Source organism: Carassius auratus, chromosome 12 (assembly GCF_003368295.1).
Source record: "Carassius auratus strain Wakin chromosome 12, ASM336829v1, whole genome shotgun sequence".
NCBI classification, from domain to species: Eukaryota; Metazoa; Chordata; class Actinopteri; order Cypriniformes; family Cyprinidae; genus Carassius; species Carassius auratus.
In genome coordinates, this window is record NC_039254.1 from 5,587,433 (window position 1) to 5,605,016 (window position 17,584).

Consider the following 17,584-nt stretch of genomic DNA (forward strand, 5'->3'; position numbering starts at 1 on the left):
TATTTAATCTTTCATTAGTATGGTCCACACATTAATGGGCTGTGTACAAAGACTTAGAACTAAATTAGAGGGTAGCTATAAATGACCTTTTGTCTTCTTACTTTTCGCCAACAGGTTTGACCATACAGAAGCCTAAAGCTATAGATTGGATGCCAAAATTAATATTATTAGTAGTAGTTATTTATTGATTTTATTTAGTTAATTAATTATAATTGTTTAATGGTTGTATTGTGCATGATTGCTTTCATTATATCAACATTATTACTTAATACATTATTACTCAAGCATTAATACACAGTTGCCCTGTCTCTCAGAACAGAGGCTCTTAAGATTTCATTTATGAACAGTTTCTGTTTTGCTGTAACATTTCAGAGGTCAAATGTGCAATAGAATTACAAGGCCTTTTGAGTTGCATTCAAATCTCTTATCAGTCTTTACTGATTCGGCAACATTAAAGATTTATTATAGCATGACGTCAGTGCGAGTCACCACATCAGATGGCTAAGACGTCTTAAGCCAGAAACAAGCTAAATGAATCTCTTGTTCCCATTTTGACTAACACAAAACTGAAACTCTGAAACTCCCACACACACAGATAGGCATGACGATTATACAGTATACACTTACATATGTACCAATATCTTTGCATCTTTCCTTTAATTTGAAACTTGATGGCCTTTCTATAAAAGCATTAAAGGTCTTGTTCAAATCCCAGTCTCATCCCAGATGCCTTCCCCTGCCTCCTGAGAGGGTCCATGTCTCACTGTGTGCGTTGACAGTCTTTTGCACATCCATGAAGCACCATCAGTGGTTTTAAGGCAGCATTGTGGGGAGGCACCCATGTGTGAGAGCAGATCACCCCCCCCCCACACACACACACACACACTCTCCTGCTCCAGACCCATCTGAGTGCCAGTTCTGACCGAAGAGATCAAAGAGCAGTCAGACTAAACTCCCAACCAATACATCCTCTGGACAGCCAGTGACCACACGCAGGGCAAACTGCCTTCTCTTTCCCATTCTAACTGGCAGCTTACTTCATGTTATCCCTGTTCTTCCTCATGTTTAATAAATGAGCATAATCCATTCAGACTGGTGTGAAATCTTTTATTATGTCTGTCCTGGCAGGATCAAGGTCTAATGGTGGGATCTTTCCATCCATCCATCCGTCTTTTGTTCACTTGTTCATTCGTTCTATCATTCTACCATTCTATTTTTCTGTTGTTAGAATGATAGAATCTATCTATCTGTCTGTTGTTCTCTTTTTCTGTTGTTCCTTCTGTCTGTGTGTATTTTGTTTGTTCATTCATTAGTTCTGTTGTTCATTAGTTTGTTCATTCTATCTGTCATTTGTTCATTTATTCTATCGTGAGTTTATTTGGTTGTTTTGTCATATGTTCTGTCAGTTTGTCTGTTTATGTATCATTTTTTCTTTATTTATCTGTCTATCCATCTGTCTGTCTCTTTTGTTTGTTTGTTCATCCATCCATCCATCCATCCATCCGTTGTTTGTTTTTTTCTTTCTTTATTTCATTCATTCTTTTTTCTTGCTCTGTATATTGTTCTTTCTGTCTATATCTTTCATTCTTTGTCTGTCTCTCTCTATCATTCTGTGTATCATTCGATCTGTCTGTATATCTCTTGCACTGTCATATGTCATTCTGTCCATCATTCTACCTAACTATCTATCATTCTGTATATGTCAATTATTATAACTGTCGTTCTGTGGTTTTATCTGGAGGTAAAGGAATGATCTGAAAAGTGCGATGGACACATTTTAAAACTGCCGGGTTTATGAATAATTATTTGCCAGTTTTCACCCAGTAGTACGTAACTGTTTTGCTGAAATCTGTTTGACTGCGGCAGCCGCGAAGTTGTTTTCTATATCAGTAAACAGCTTCTTATTATGCTAATGTTGTGTTTCACACCGTGTTTTATCCAAAACAATAGTTATCATGTCAGTGTTGTAAGTTGTTTGTGGTTGACGAGCGCACTTTTCCATTGTCTCTCATTAGAGATGACCCTGCTCGCGTCCCAGCCTAAGTCTCTAGAATCATCCCCGGCGTCATCGACCACCACTGAAGACCCCGAACAAAGGATGCTGGAGAAAAGGTCAAAGGTCATCGAGGAGCTTCTGCAGACAGAACACGACTACATCAAGGATCTTCAGATGTGTGTGAAGGAGATCATTCACCCTCTGCAGAAGATACAGGCAAGAAACCTTCAACAAGCCTGAATTATGTATTTATGTAATAAGAACCATTCAAACCGTCATCTTAAATATCCACATGTCCTATAGGTCCAGAGTATTGATTTTGATGGTCTCTTTGGAAACATCAACTCTGTAATTGACCTTTCCCGTCGACTCTACAAGACCCTCCAGGATACTGACTCAATAGGTTAGAGCAAAAAAAAAAAAAATCCCTGAACTCACATTATAGATTCAGATCAGTATTTATATTTCTGTTTTACCATATTCATTTTTATTCATCCAGGGCAAGTTTTCCTGGACTACAAAGGTGAATTGGAGGAGGTTTACAAGATCTATTGCCAAAATCATGACGACGCCATCTCTTTACTGGAGACCTATGAAAAGGATGAGATCATCCAGAAGCACGTATTGGAATGTCTAGAGAAGCTCAGGTAATTTTCCCTGTGTTTTCCACGAATCAGACACCTTCGGCTCATTGCATGGTGTGGTTACCACTACCAACGCATGTCCAGATCCAGTTAAGCATGCCAGTCTTGATGTTTAACAGTGTGTAACTGTATGAGAAGAAGTTAAATGGGACACTAATTGCGCGCTGTTTAACGCTACACGTGATCTGTCAGTTTTAATGGTATCTGGGATTGTCTGTCATGTGGTGTAGACAGAATATCATAGTAGTACATCATCAACAGAAACAATGCCGCAGGGTGTGCTGGTTCTAGAGGAACCAGTCTATTATTATTTTTTTACTTGTACTTTGACTCATCTAATTAGACACAGGATGACTAAAGACATGTGGCATTCCAAAACAGGAAACATCATTGCCCTTCTCTTTATCTGGTTCTGAAGTTTTATTTATGATATTATACTTTAACCTCATAAATGCCAGGTGCCACATGGGATGTTCACTATTTTGTGTAAAAGTACAATATTTTTCAAAGTTAAGGGTCAGTTTGATATTGCTGTTGCAAAAAAATAACTGCTTCACATAAATGCTATATTTTTTACGTTTTGCTGATCAAAGGATTCTGAAAAATATATATTATGGTTAACAGCACGACTCTTTTCATCATGAATAATAATAATAAATATGATTGAGCCCCAAATCAGCATATGAGAATTATTTATGAAGGTTCATGTGACACTAAAGACTGGAATAATGGCTGCTGAAAATTCAGCTTTGCCATCAGAGGGATCAATTTTTAGAGTTTATGATCAAATAAGTACAGCCTTGTTCAGCATAAGAAACTTCTTTTAAAAACATTGAAAAATCTTTCCAACCCTGAACTTTTCAATGAGAGTCATTTGCATAACAGTGAAGCTTTATGTCTTTCGGTTTTTAGATCTTTGTTATTGTGGATTAGTAATGCATGGCGGGAGAGGAATGCACCTCACCTAGTTTCACCACTTTGTTAGTTTCACTGTTTCTGCGCACGTTTCCGGCGTGTTGTATCTTTAGGCTTTATTTGACCTTAAACACAGTTTGCCTGTGGCAACCACATTTCTTGACTAGTTTCTTATTATAAACATTTATACTGCCATCTACATCTTTTAAGCGAAGTCACTTCCTGTTAGTACAGAATTTAGTTTGTTCTTGATATTTGCTTTAGTGCTTTACCAGATCAAGCAAAGAATACAAGGAAATATTCAGCATATTTTCCCAGAAGTCCCAGAAATGTTTTTCTAGTAGGGAGTGGGAACATTTGTCCTGAGTATTGAGACATTTGCAGAATGAATGTGCACTTTGCCAAGTCTACGGCTTAGTTTTATCCCAAATGACTCTGAATCCAGTCGAAAAAGAAATTGCTGCTAACATGTTGATTCTCTGGCAGGATGTTACTGTAACCAAGCTAGCCATGAAAAAGTGGAATAAATCCTCTAAAAAAGCTCCTTAAGAATAACGTCTGGTGTCTTTTATTACTTTTGAACTTCCACACTTGAGTGCACTAGACTCTGACTGACATTTCATCTTGGCTCTCAGTGGGAGATCAGAGAGGGGCCAGTGGAGGCCCCACAGAGTCTTATTGCTCGCCTAAAGCGGGTCACCCATGGCATGAGTTGCCCCAGCAACTGGCAGCTTATTAATCAAGTGCACAAATAGTTTTTCAGTTTCACGTTTGTCGTCTTGCCCTTTTGCCCGCTGCATTCGTGTTCATTGCAGCATAGTGGCAAGACATGACTCTTATTTTAAAAATAAGCTGTGTGAAACAAGGACATTATATGTGAGAAGCTCCTTCGGTTCTTTCTAATAAGAGACAGAGGTGGTTTAACCCGACACTGTGTGTTTTGTTCCCTTTCTCTCCTCTCTCTCTCCTTCTCCCCTGACAGAGGGATATACCGTGAGTGGTAAGTTTAACACAACTCTACAGCAACTGCATGTGAAGCGCCTGCCAGCATGCTGAACGTTTATTAACCTGCGCAACCCTTTTCTCCTTGTGTTCGTGTGTGACTAGGGGGCTTTGTTTGCTCTGTGTGTATGCTGTGTGTTTTGTGATCATTTCTTTGTCCAGTCATATTCTGACTTAAATTTTCACAAATTAGTAGGTATAGGTATTGTTATAGTTATAACGCTCCTTTTTCTTACATCTTCTTGCATATAAAAATTAAATCCCTTTGTTAGTGCTGTAAGTTGTGCAGTGAAGTGTTTCAGACTGATTATTGTTTTGAACTATGTTATTACGTAGTCATTTGATGTCTGAAACCTTGTATTATGAACACTCGTGTTTATGATATATCCTTTGTCGTGTTATTCATTTTTAAGTCACTTTGGATAAAAGCATCTGTTAAATGAATTAAAAAAAAAAAAAATTGATTACATTGGAAGTAGTGAATGATTTTCATTCTCTCAAAAGAACAGACTTGTTCAAATGTAGGTCACGATTAATATATATATATATATATATATATATATATATATATATATATATATATATATATATAATTTAAAAAAAAAAATTTACCCAGCCCTACAAGTTGTGCAAAGCAATTTTTTTCAGTCAGAATATGACCCCAGTGGGAAAAATTGGCTCATATTTTAAACTGTTTTTGTATTGTTTTCTGGCAGCTGATTTAATGCTTTGTGGTGGCATGATGTGAAACGGTTATTAACACAATCTCTGAGCTCATGATGTGGTACTTGAAGCAATTACACCAACATAACAGCGGTGTTATTTGTCTAAGGGCACAAAAAATGTAATTTAAACATACTCTAATTGCTACGTGATGTTTCATCCAGATTCATTGGTTTTAAAATGTCCTATTCTGCAACATCCAAATCATGCTTTAGCTCTGGATTTGGATCTCCTCTGTTTTCATCCCATCAGTCAGAAAGTGTGCACTCTTTGTTAGAATGTCTTAGTGGCCTACTGTGTCAACTGTAACCCTTTTTAAAGTGGTTGACAGTGAGCCAGTGGATAACTGATGGATGAAAACAATGTGTGTGTTCAGTGACCCCAGTCTGTTGTCAGAGGAGGGTGAAGAATGTTACCTTGATGAGCGTCTAAATCTCCCTCTCTCACCCTATTGTTCTGTCACAGGGGAAAGACAAACTACATTAATCTAGGTTCCTTCTTGATAAAGCCGGTCCAGAGAGTGATGCGTTACCCCTTGCTCCTGATGGAGCTGCTTAACACGACTCCTGAGTCACACCACGACAGGAAGCAGCTCGCAGAGGCAGTGATGTCCATTAAAGAGATCAACGTCAACATCAACGAATACAAAAGGAGAAAGGATCTTGGTATGTGACTGTGTTTATCGTCTGTCTGTCTGATGGGATGTCTGCTGTCTAACTGAACAGCACCATCTGTTGTCTACAGTGGTGAAGTACCGCAAAGGCGATGAAGACCGACTCATTGACAAGATCTCAAAGCTGAGTATGCACTCCATCATCAAGAAGTCCAACAGAGTGAGCAGCCATTTAAAGCACCTGACTGGGATCTCACCTCAGGTACATTGGCATTGCCGTTAATGACACCCTGATTTCTGGAGATTCAGTTGAGAATAGGTGGTAACCAAACTGCTCTTCATTCCTTCTTAGATCAAAGATGAAGCTTTTGATGAAGCAGAGAAAAGATTCAGACTCCAGGAGCGACTCATCAAATCCTTCATCAGGGACATCTCCCTCTATCTGCAGCATATTAGGGTATTGAAATGATCTCTGAATACGTTCTTTATTAATCTTCCCATATTTCGATTCAGTATTTGATGTAATTTTGCCTGACCCCTTTTAAATCCAATAGGAGTCAGCCTCAGTAAAAGTTCTGTCCGCCATCAGTTTCTGTGACATCTACACAGAACGGCAACAGCATATGGACCCTGAACGCTTTCAAAGAGCGCATCGATGCATCAGCGACAATCAGTTCACAGAGTTTGTGAGTAGCAAAATAACCTCACATTACCTTAAAAAAACCTACATAAAAAAAACGTATTAAAGCTGCGGTAGGTAACTTTTGACGCTCTAGCGGTTAATAAACAGAACTGCTTGCGTCTTGCGGAAGAACATCGTAGCCGGAACTACTTCTCTCTGTTTATGTCTATGAAGAATCACAAAGGTACTGGGTTACTCCGCCGCGGTACCCCCGAAGCAATCTAAAATAGTCAGAATAAAAACACTTATTATAGTTGTACCCTAGTGATTCAGGACAAGCTAAAAACACAGTTTGGAAAATGGATTCATGGTGTACTCGCTTATTATATACATTTTTCTACATTTTGAACACAAACAAAGTTACGGACCGCAACTCTGATTGGTTGTTTTTTACCAGGAGCGATGGAGTTTCTGCAAATGGCAATAGGACCACTGGGAGGAGCCAGAGGAGCTTGATTTTGTTTCACAGATTATCTGTCTCATATTCTTCTGTCAGGACATAATGACAGGTTTAACAAATATGTAAAAAATATATTTTTACAAAAGTTACCTACTGCAGCTTTAAAGGGATAGTTCACCCAAAAATGAATTACTCATCGTCTAGTCGTTCCAAACCCGTAAGACCTTCGTTCATCTTGGGGACACAAATTTAGATATTTTTTATGAAATCTGAGAGCTTTCTGACCCTGTATAGACAGCAACTGACACGTTTAAGGCCCAGAAAGGTAGAAAAGACATCATTAAAATAGTCCATGTGACATCAGTGGTTCAACCTCTCGTAAACCCGTGTCGAACGCTGACACGGAAGAATTTGTGGAATTAAGTCATGTTTTTTTTTTTGCACATAAAAGATATTCTCGTAGCTTCATAGAATTATGGTTGATCCTCTGATGTCACATGGACTATTGTAACAATATATTTACTACCTTTCTGTGCCTTCAACAACGTGGTAGTTCAGTTGCTTTCTATTCATGGTCAGAAAGCTCTCGGATTTCATCAAAAATATCTTTGTTTGTGTTCTGAAGATGAACAAAGTTCTCACAGGTTCAAAACGACATGAGGATGAGTAATTAATGAAAGAATTTTCATTTTTGAGTGAACTATCAATTACTTACGTTGGGTGTATGACAAAACGGGTCAAATAGATTGATAAATATCACTGAGACTTGGGGCAGTAAGCAGCCATACATCAATTTTGATTTGTTTTTCTAGTAGTTATTTCACTTACTGTATTTTTTTCACCATTCAGTATTAATTTGAATTAAGCACATGATATACTGGCATGAGATATGTCTCAAATCTTTCTAAATGCCTGTCTGTGTTCGAGCAGAAGGAGAGGACCGAAGCCTTAGTCATCAGTCCCCTCACCCAGCTGCTCAATATGTTCGCCGGTCCCCACAAACTGATCCAGAAACGTAGGGACAAGCTGCTGGACTACGACAACTGTAAGGAGCGTGCAGAAAGGCTGAAGGACAAGCGTGTGCAGGAGGAGCTGCAGAGGGCGAGGAATAACTATGAAGCTCTGAACGCCCAGCTGCTGGATGAGCTGCCCAAGTTCCACCACGCAGCCGAAGATCTGTTCACCAGCTGCGTGAGGGGCTTCACCCAGGCACAGAGAGATTTCATTGCACTCACGCTGGGAGAGCTCAAACCACTGCTGCAGGTGAGGACAGAGCTTTATCATGCTCTGTAACATTCCTGTGAGGTCTTCGGCCGCAACCTTAATTCTTTTAAACTTAATGTTATGTGTTTACATCTGCCTAGCTGTCCGGTTTGGGTGGTACAGAAGGAAATCTGGTGTCCTTGTTCCAAGAGGAGCACACTCGCGTGTTGGATTTACTTCAGAGCTTCAGTTTCTTTCCTGATAATCTTCCTACAACAACTGTACGCAAGCCTTTTGACAGGAAGACTCTTGAGAAACAGAACTCAAAGAAACAACAAGGCCCTGTGAGTTTTCCTAATGCAGCCTGATCCGAAACAGACAGGTCTTTTTAACATTATATAAAATGGTAAAAACTCAATTTCATTCATTGAAGTAAAGCTTAACTAAAAGTATTAGTTTAAACTGGAATGAAGATTCGAAATATTGCCTTGGCGACTTAACCGAAATAAAAGAAGTTGAAATACTAAAATTACTAAAACTGAAATAAAAACTAAATGATTAAAATAAAGCTAAATAAAATATTTTTTTGATAACAACAAATAATAAATATTAGATGAAAAACCTTAGCTTAAAAAAACGTAAGCATAAATTAGAAATATTGCCTTGGCAACTACGTTTAAACTGAAGTACTAAAATGACAATAAATATTAGATGAAAAACCAGCTTAAAATTTGTAAACGAAATTAAGAAATATTGCCTTGGCAGCTAATTGAAATGACATAAGTTTAGGTTAAAGTACTAAATTACTAAAACTGAAGTAAAAATAAATTAAACTTTTAATAGGAATATTTAAAAAAAAACCTAACGAAAATGACAGAGGCGCATGAAATTATTAAAACAAGTTCAAATGATAACATAAAAATAAAAGGTACTTTAAAATAAATATTAAATAACTAAATATTAATAAACACTAATAGTTTAGAACACGGTTTCTTTGCAACAACAGTAATTAGTTTTAAATCTCCTTGATCTTAAACAGACAAGATTAAAAACAGCTTGAACCAAGGTGAATAGCAGATCGGGCCAGTTTTTATGCGGTTTTGGATAGAAACCTAGACTAACATTTTAATGTATGCTGGTTTAAACTGTTTTTGTAGCAGCACCGTCAACCATGGTGATAAAAGACCATTTCCCTTTTTAGTCCATTATTTGTTTTCCTCTTTTTCGGTTCCTCATTTCTGTCTGGTTTTGCAGCCAAACCAGGTGCAACAGACGGATGAGCACCGCGCAGGTCTTCTAGCAAGATATGGCCCAGAGAAACTCTATCAAGCTGAAAGAAATTTTAACGCAGCACAGGACTTGGATGTGTCCGTGCTGGAGGGAGACATAGTGGGTGTCATCAAGCAGCAAGACCCCATGGGCAGCCAGAACCGCTGGCTAATAGACAGTGGAGGTTTGAATCGCATTATGTGTGTCTAATACATGTGTCAGCATTTCCTAAAATACATATGACTCACTCTTTTTTTTTTTTTTTTCTCTAGTTACAAAGGGCTTTGTCTATAGCTCCTTCTTAAAGCCCTACAATCCACGCAGGAGTCAGTCGGATGTTTCCATTGAGAGCCAGTCATCAAATGAGTCGGGCTACGGTGGCTCCTCTCCCATGTTCTCACGGCAGAATAGTAACAGCACTCTGACTTTCAACCAGGAGACGTCAACTGTCAGCTTCTCAACGGCGATGCCTCCACACACCCGCACGAATCAAGAGACCACTCCGAGAAAAAACAGAGAGGCTTCTTCAACCAACAGTCAGAGGGATTCCCTCGAGCCCACCTCCAGAAGCTCTCCCATTAATAAAGAACTGCCTGAGACGGCCTGTCGAAACAACAGGGAACACTCAGAGCCCTCCTATCGAAACTCCGCCAATCACAGAGACTCTTTAGACCCTGAGAAAAACACCCCTACCAATCACAGAGACCCTTCAGACCTCTCTGAGACCGATTCTTGTCCCTCCAGGAATGAACCATCTTCGAGGTACCACGACTCGCGTGGAGGTTGTAGCTCACAGCAGAGACTAAATGGAGACCATTCGCTACAGCAGAGAAGATCACAGTACAGTCCTGGGGAGTATATAGATCCAGAGCCTGAACCCGAGATCGATGGACACCAGGTGAACTAAATCACTCCAGAATTCAGTGATTGCATACTTCAAACATTAAATGAGAATATGACGTTAATTAGCAATTTTGTATACACATTGCATAAATAAATAAAAAATTCCAATAATTAGTTATTTTAAATAATTAGAATGGAATTACAACATGAAAAATAATTTGTTATAAATATAATGTATAATAAAACAAATAAACTGTATCATATTAATAGGTTCGGATTTGTCTTGTCATGTTGAAAAATAATAAGTCATGTCCTTATTAGTTATTGTTAGTTAGAAGTTATTACAGCATTTGATCATTAAAAAATTGTGTGCAAATTAATAATATAACTGTGTTGTAATTTGGGAATTTAAAAAAAGTAATGATTTTGAGTAATTTCATATAATTCTACAAATAAATATGATTTGTAATAAATATAATTTATGTGCAACAAAATAATTAAACCACATTATTTACTTCGTCAATGATTATTCATATTAATTTTTCAACTTTATATTTTCTTTCAGATATTTTACGCTCTTTACTCCTTCAGTGCACGGTGTGCAAATGAGCTCAGCATTTCAGCCAATCAGCGAGTCCGAATCCTTGAGTTCCAGGACATGAATGGTAACCAGGAGTGGTGGCTGGGAGAGGCCGGAGGAAGGAGGGGTTACGTCCCATCCAACTACATCCGCAAATCGGAGTACACATGAGCTGGACATTTGAACAAGAACAAACCCCAGACCACTACAGGCAAACTCACTACGGGGAGAACACTACAAAAGGACATTATTGTGCCTTAAATATAGAGGAGATGCACTGATGTGGTGAAATGGTCATTGCTACTGATGGAAAAAAATGATGCCCTCCATATTGACTAGTCAATGAATGTAACTCCTGACCCCTAGTGGTTATAGAGGATGGTGCAGGTGGGATTTAAAACGATGAACTAGTTTGGACTGAGAGGCGGTTTGGTGTTGGATTCAATGATCTGACATGTTCTGCTGTTCTTGGATACTCCATTTATAGTGTTAGCGCTTAATTGCTCCATAGAGAGCATTTTGATGTGTAGGAGTGGAGTGGAGGACTTGTATTGGGCATGTGCGATTCACACTGATGGGATCGGTATTCCAGGACTAGCATGATAGTGATGTCCATAATTATGAGTGCAAGAGAGTGAGTGAATGAGTGTTTGTTTGTGTGCCAGTGAGTGTGCAGAGTGTTTTGAGATGTTGCCTCCCTTCATCTGACAATCATAGTGCACCTAGAGAGAGAAACTAAAAGATTCTGCTGGGTTTCAGTGAATGCGAACAAAATATATATGAAGTGTTTGGATTTATTCCCCATTATGGTTCTCAGATGATAACATATTTACCACTGGTGACCATATCTTATTCCTGAAAATATGAATGAAATGCAAGAGACACTTTTTTTTTTTAAGGTACAGTGTTTTTTTTATCTTTTTACTTTTTGATAGCATTAAGTTTGTCACTTGTACTTGAATGCATTTACAAGTTAAAACTGACATGTTTTGAGCAGTTGTGAGATCATTTGATGTGATGCACCAACAGATGAACTCAGTATATTTATCTCTCATGCTGTATATCCTGAGAATGAACTTCTGCACTCCAGTGTCAACTGATCCATTTCTCCTCTTTTAAATAAAAAAAAAAAGAAAAAAAATGTTTGTGTTACATCTAATAATTCTGTAGGGTATGGCTGCACCAATTTGGAATCGTTTGGCAATACTGGTTTTAACACAATGTCGACTTCTTCACTTATTTCAAATATTGTTGTTTTGCTTTTGAATGATGCTTTGACAATCCAGATCAGCTACACCCATATAAAAGTACAAAATAGATTTTTATTGTTTTATTAACATTCATTTTCTTTCAGCATTATTGGATTAAAACTGTCTGAAAGTTAATTAAACATATGAAAGATGCAAGAAAAATAAATGCATAACTAAAACCTTAATATTAAACATGTTGAAGCATGCAACACTTAATTTTCAGAATTAGTCTGGGTATTTTTTCAGTTTACGCTCAAAAATAGAAGCCAATTATAGAGCCTATATATTTTGATGATACATAAATGTAAATATATTTTCACTGTAGTCATTTGTCTAAAACAGTAGGAAAAAAAAACATTTTATGCTTGGTCCTAACTGCTTGTAAGTAGGGCTTCTCATTGTGGTGGTGTTGCACTAGGTCTATGTAACAATACAAAACTCTTGATTTTATGGTTTCAAGTTACCATTTCTATATTTTTTTCTTGAACAGTACTGGTGATTTTGTACTTGCGTTTTACAGTAATTTTACCTTTGAAAATTCATATGCAACAGTTTGATGAACTGTGTTCGCATGATCATGGCAGTGATTCGAATGAGGAAGGAAAAAAGGTTGGAAATGGGTGGTGTGAACCTGGAGAAAGATGATCCAGCTAAAGTTTCTTGAGGTGGAAAAAAAAATCATTGTTCAGGAGAACTATACAGACACCTGAAGCCCTGGATAATGATATAGGTCAGATTAATTTTCATTTCATTCAGACTTGTCATTAAATTACCTTAGTGCTTTGGCAGACAAATGTAGATAGTGTAATGGATTATAAAAAAGAAAAACAATTATTAGTGACTGGATTTGATTTCAAAATGTGGGCACTGCACTCAAAAGTGAAGGACCGTGAGCTTGAAAGGGTGGGTTTAAGCAGACTACCAGTAAAATGATCAGAGAAGTCCAATTATGGCATTTTTAAAAAATAAACCAAATGGATGAACGCTTTACAAAAAGTCCTATATGCGTTTACATTTTATTTCAAACAGACTTTATTAGCTCGTTACTTTTTGACTTGTGTTTTAAGACTATGGTAACATTTTCAAAGTCTTAAGTAGTCTGTTTGTACACATCCAAGTAGAAATGTTTGGAGTTCTTGACAAATTTACGCTGTAATAAAGCTTCATATTAAATTTCACCAAAAGCCATAGAGTGTGAATCCATTAATGAGATTACAAGTGCCAATACTTTGTGTATCACAATTTATTTCCAGTTAAGGACTGTTTAATTTGCTTCTTTACACCAAACATTAGACTGACAAACTAGTAAAAAAAAAAAAAAAATACCCACAATCTGTATACATCAAATCAGCCATGCTCAGAGAAAAAAAAAACACCTTTATTATCATTCACATAGAAATTACGACCAAGTGAGCATGTCACAAATTATAGAACTCCCGGAGATGTGAAATAAGCTCAGATATCTGCCTTATTAGTACTCACAAAAGGACTTGCACAGGAGCTTTCTGCAAAAAGAATAAATGCTGCAGCCAAAATTTTAAGAATCAAGGCGTTACACAGGAGCAATCAGGAGAATACTGGAAACAGCCAAGCACTCTGCACCGCAACACGCCACCTTAACAGCTAACCAGCAAAACTCAACTGCTACGCAACTGCGCCTAGTGCATAGAAAATACACAAGAGAGAATATTAGAATCATGTTGTTGTGAAATTTTCCATTTAAACCAAAACACCACGTGCTCTATTAGCTATCTTTATGATGTAATGGTATTACATGGCAAGATTTTTTTTTCTTTTTTAAGTGGCCAAATTACAGTCTCTACCCAGTCCTTTAAGGTCAAAGAAATATTCACGACATCCAAAGTTGTCCATTAATAAATGTTTATTAAGAACAAAAAACTGATTAAAATGAACTTACTTTAGTCTGGGAGAAAAAAAGAAAACTATCAAAAATGAAGAGAAGTGATTTCACTTAGTAGCCAAATTTAGGCATAAAGATCATTTAATATCACATGGAATTCAAATGTAAGATACAAAAACAATTGCGGGCAACAGAAAAAACAAAACAAAAAAAACCATCATTTAAAAGATTGACCAAATTACAATAACCTTTCGGTCTGCTATATGGATAATTTGGGTATCCTCAGACGGACATCTGTTCGATGCGATCCTCGAAGATCGAACCAGCTGACATCATCTAGAAGAAAAGAAGAACCAAGTTAGTTCCAAAGAGCAAAACGGAGGAGGTTCTTCAGTAGTCGTCATAAAACGAGGCATTGCATATTACGCAACGCTCGATAGCTGGTCCTCAGTTAAACAGAACAAACAGGCACTTTTCCACACATAACGAGAAACTAGCCATATTTTAAATTTTATGGACTTCATTTTTGTGCTGCAAGAAACCTCATGTACCTGATGTTTGTTCTGCAAGAAACCTCGTTGATAGAGAACCAACAAACCTGAGGGTGAAATTCATTTCTCATAGCCACTTTAAGTGTCGGTCAGCTGAGGTATAATTTATTGGCAGTTAGAACAAGCTAACCGCTTATTTAACTTACTAAATTAAAGTACTAAATTACAGGCCTGATTAAAATCAGACACCCAGCAGCCTGACAGCTTAGACTAGCTTGGAGAACACACCCCACATCCATCCCGCTTTTGCCTATGCCACGATAGACATGAGTTTGTGACAAGGATGATGAAAGGTCTCGGTCCATTGTCCTGCAGACGTACCTCAACACCACCTCAACACTCAATGAGACCGACCTGCTCCATAGCAACCGCCAATCAGCAGCAGGCAGCCAATGGTCGGATCACACACTAACTGCTCTCAAACTGCCCCAAACTCCTCTTTTGCAAACAGGAATCAGCAGCTTGGAGGAAAGAATTCCACATTTAGATGAAATCAATGGATTTTGGCTGGTACACGTTTCAAAACAAATATACTTACGATATTATACCCACGACAGCTCCAAATCAAATATCCATTGTGAGGCTTAGGATGTGAATTTAAAAAAAACCCTTAAGTCATGCAGAAACGGAGATACCAGACAAATGCTGTGAATAACAGCTCCAAATTAAATTTGGGTAAAACCTGAAACCTCCTTTAAGATGATGCATCTACCACATCTGCAGATTTCTTGAAGGACTTGGAGGAAAAAGAAAAGTACAAGGGCGAAAACAATTTTTTTTTAAGAAACCTTAAGCAGCATTAAGCGTTAAGTGAGCTATGCATGCCTTCACTTTACCCCACTTCGAGCATTAGTTATATCGGGGTGATTAGTCTGCTTAAAATCAAAAGTTCAGGACTACTGCGGATATTACATTTTTTAAAAAAAAAACAAAAAAAAACTAGTTCTTACAATTCTTGGATGACAAAAACTCCTGTAGTTGCAAGAAAATTACAAATATAGTTTTATACAAAACATTAGGCTCGCCTACATTTCAGGATTCAGCAGTGGCTCCAGTATCCTCAGGAGATTTGGGTCTGCTTCTCGATCTGGATCGTGATTTGGATCCTTTGTTGGATCTAGGAGTATGGCTCCTGGAGCGAGACTTGGACTTGGACCTCGAACGGGACCTGGAAGCCGATTTGGACTTGCTTCTGCGTGGTGTGCGGGTTTTAGAGCGGGAACGGGACCTAGATCGGGAACGGGAGTAGGACCTGGATCGGCTGTAGCGGGACCTGCTCCGGGAACGGCTCTTGCTCCTGGACCTAGACCTGCTGTGTCTCCTGCGCCTAGGACTACGGCTAAAAACATCAAATTAACAAATTAGTATAAGGATTGCTTGCACAGTGAAAAACTGTTGGTGTTACAGTATTACAAAACACCATTAAAACTTGTACAATTGTGAACACACATGAACGCAGCTATTTGCATGGACTTCCATTACATTACAGAACAGTTACCAAGGTTTCTTGTCTTAACCAAAACCAGTAATTCAAGTATAAAATCACCACACGTTACTGCATTCAAACCACAGACTCTTTTAAACTTTTTTCCTTATCCTTATTAGATTCAAGGCGTTTAAAGCATGTTAAGTCATCACGTGGTATTAACTTATTAAAAATGTCTACTTAAATGTGCTGTAACAATGGCTCAGAATGGGTTTGTTTTCAAACGGCTAACGTTACAACAGATTCAAAAGAACCGACTCAAACGAACCACATGATCAAGAATCAAAGTTGTGCAATTGTTTGGTAACGTAACTTACTGCGCCACAAAAACGACGAAACAATACCAATACTCTAAAAACGGAAACGATTTGAAACGAAATCGAATTCATTAGCTGCTTACGACGATTAAACAAACGCATTTAGAAGCAAAACAAGGATTAACGTCAAACACATGGTGTTGAGGCCTAAGGCCTCAAACTTAAGGCCGCAGATGTGATGTTTAAACATAAATCGTAGTTACAGTGGTTTAAAATGAAAATATTTAAACAAAAGACTATATGTGGGACTTACCTCCGGCTTCTCCGTCCGTGTCCCCCGTACCTCCTCGGCGCGGCTCCGCGGCGGCTATAATGCGAATCTGGCGGGCGCCCGTATCGCGCCATCTGCACGCGCAGTTCGCGCCCGTCCAGCAGCGCGCCGTCCATGGCGTCCATTGCATCTTCGGCGTCCCGCTTATCATGAAAACGGACGAAGGCGAACCCGCGGCTCTCTTTTGTGTACCGGTCTCTCGGGATGTAGACGTCCCCGACTCGGCCGTACTTTTCGAAAACCCGCCGCAGCGTTTCAGGAGACGTGCGGTACGTCAGATTGTCGACTTTTAAAGATGTCATGCCCTCGACGTCGGGCGGAGGTCTGCCGTAGCTCATCTTGAATCACTAACCCTACTGCAGTACGTTATGCGAAAAATAATAGAGCTACTAGTTAGATTTTCAGGAAAAATAGCGAACCATTCGGGAGCGTCCAGAGAAACACGCCGAGAGCAAATCACTCTCTAAAATGGCGGTAACCGGATGTCGCCGGATGGTGGAGGTTGGCTTTTATTTGCAAATACCCAACAACATCAGACTCCTGTCGCAAAAATACGGCCACTTCTGGTATTTAAGTGACACTACAGCTTACCTGATCCATCTCTCCATCTCCGCTTGACTGGGAACGAAGACCTGCAAATTCTCTTGCAAATTTAGCTCGAGTTTGTAAAAGCTGTAGCCTAATAACCAAGATAATTTATTTAATGCCGCAGTACACTATTGGTATGTAGTGTAGTTAGTGCATTTATCAAATTTCCTTTAAATTTCAAAAATTTAATTCAGCAGCCCAGTGTAACAAACACTGGTTTCCTAAACACGTAGTGTGAGGTCCATGGACAAGTGAAAACTGTGTAGCTTATAAAACAGTAATAAATAAATAAATAATAAAATAAAACGTAACCTTAACTTGTTCAAATTAACCCAGATTAAAATGAATTAGTAAATAATATATATAATGAACCACGGCCTATAGTACTAT

General features: G+C 38.3%; 2 protein-coding genes across 9 annotated transcripts in view; one reads left to right on the forward strand and one right to left on the reverse strand.

Moving 5' to 3' along the window:
- Nucleotides 1-13,483, forward strand: part of dnmbp (dynamin binding protein) — a 56,336-nt gene extending 42,853 nt beyond the window's left edge. For 4 of the 5 annotated variants that reach the window (XM_026276528.1, XM_026276526.1, XM_026276525.1 and 1 more), the window contains 13 exons: nt 2,016-2,212; nt 2,300-2,399; nt 2,496-2,643; nt 4,538-4,555; nt 5,746-5,945; nt 6,025-6,155; nt 6,246-6,350; nt 6,448-6,579; nt 7,906-8,238; nt 8,340-8,522; nt 9,433-9,631; nt 9,720-10,345; nt 10,856-13,483. In XM_026276528.1, coding sequence (XP_026132313.1) covers nt 2,016-2,212; nt 2,300-2,399; nt 2,496-2,643; nt 4,538-4,555; nt 5,746-5,945; nt 6,025-6,155; nt 6,246-6,350; nt 6,448-6,579; nt 7,906-8,238; nt 8,340-8,522; nt 9,433-9,631; nt 9,720-10,345; nt 10,856-11,041 — 2,558 coding nt within the window. In that variant the 3' untranslated portion in view covers nt 11,042-13,483. The remainder of the gene's footprint in view (nt 1-2,015; nt 2,213-2,299; nt 2,400-2,495; nt 2,644-4,537; nt 4,556-5,745; nt 5,946-6,024; nt 6,156-6,245; nt 6,351-6,447; nt 6,580-7,905; nt 8,239-8,339; nt 8,523-9,432; nt 9,632-9,719; nt 10,346-10,855) is intronic. The other variant, XM_026276529.1, reaches the window with a different exon arrangement.
- Nucleotides 13,477-17,100, reverse strand: srsf2a (serine and arginine rich splicing factor 2a). 4 transcript variants are annotated; one of them, XR_003293338.1, is made up of 4 exons: nt 16,589-17,099; nt 15,562-15,871; nt 14,230-14,317; nt 13,477-13,778 (listed from the first exon to the last, which is right to left on the reverse strand). XR_003293338.1 is itself a non-coding variant. In XM_026276534.1 (3 exons), exons 1-2 carry the CDS (start codon nt 16,942-16,944, stop codon nt 15,565-15,567), a joined length of 663 nt encoding a protein of 220 aa, XP_026132319.1. In that variant the 5' UTR covers nt 16,945-17,100; the 3' UTR covers nt 13,478-14,993; nt 15,562-15,564. The 4 variants fall into 4 exon arrangements, 2 of the variants coding, with proteins under 2 accessions (XP_026132319.1, XP_026132318.1); XR_003293339.1 differs by having other exon boundaries at nt 13,478-13,778; nt 14,230-14,993; nt 16,589-17,100; XM_026276534.1 differs by having other exon boundaries at nt 13,478-14,993; nt 16,589-17,100.
- Nucleotides 17,101-17,584: the final 484 nt, after the last annotated feature.

Bases quoted from the DNA above. Each gene is read 5' to 3' on its own strand.
- srsf2a (XM_026276534.1), bottom strand. From the start codon at position 16,944: ATGAGCTACGGCAGACCTCCGCCCGACGTCGAGGGCATGACATCTTTA. The intron at 15,872-16,588 runs GTAAGTCCCACA...TGATGTTTTTAG, and splicing joins CACGGACGGAGAAGCCGGAG to CCGTAGTCCTAGGCGCAGGA.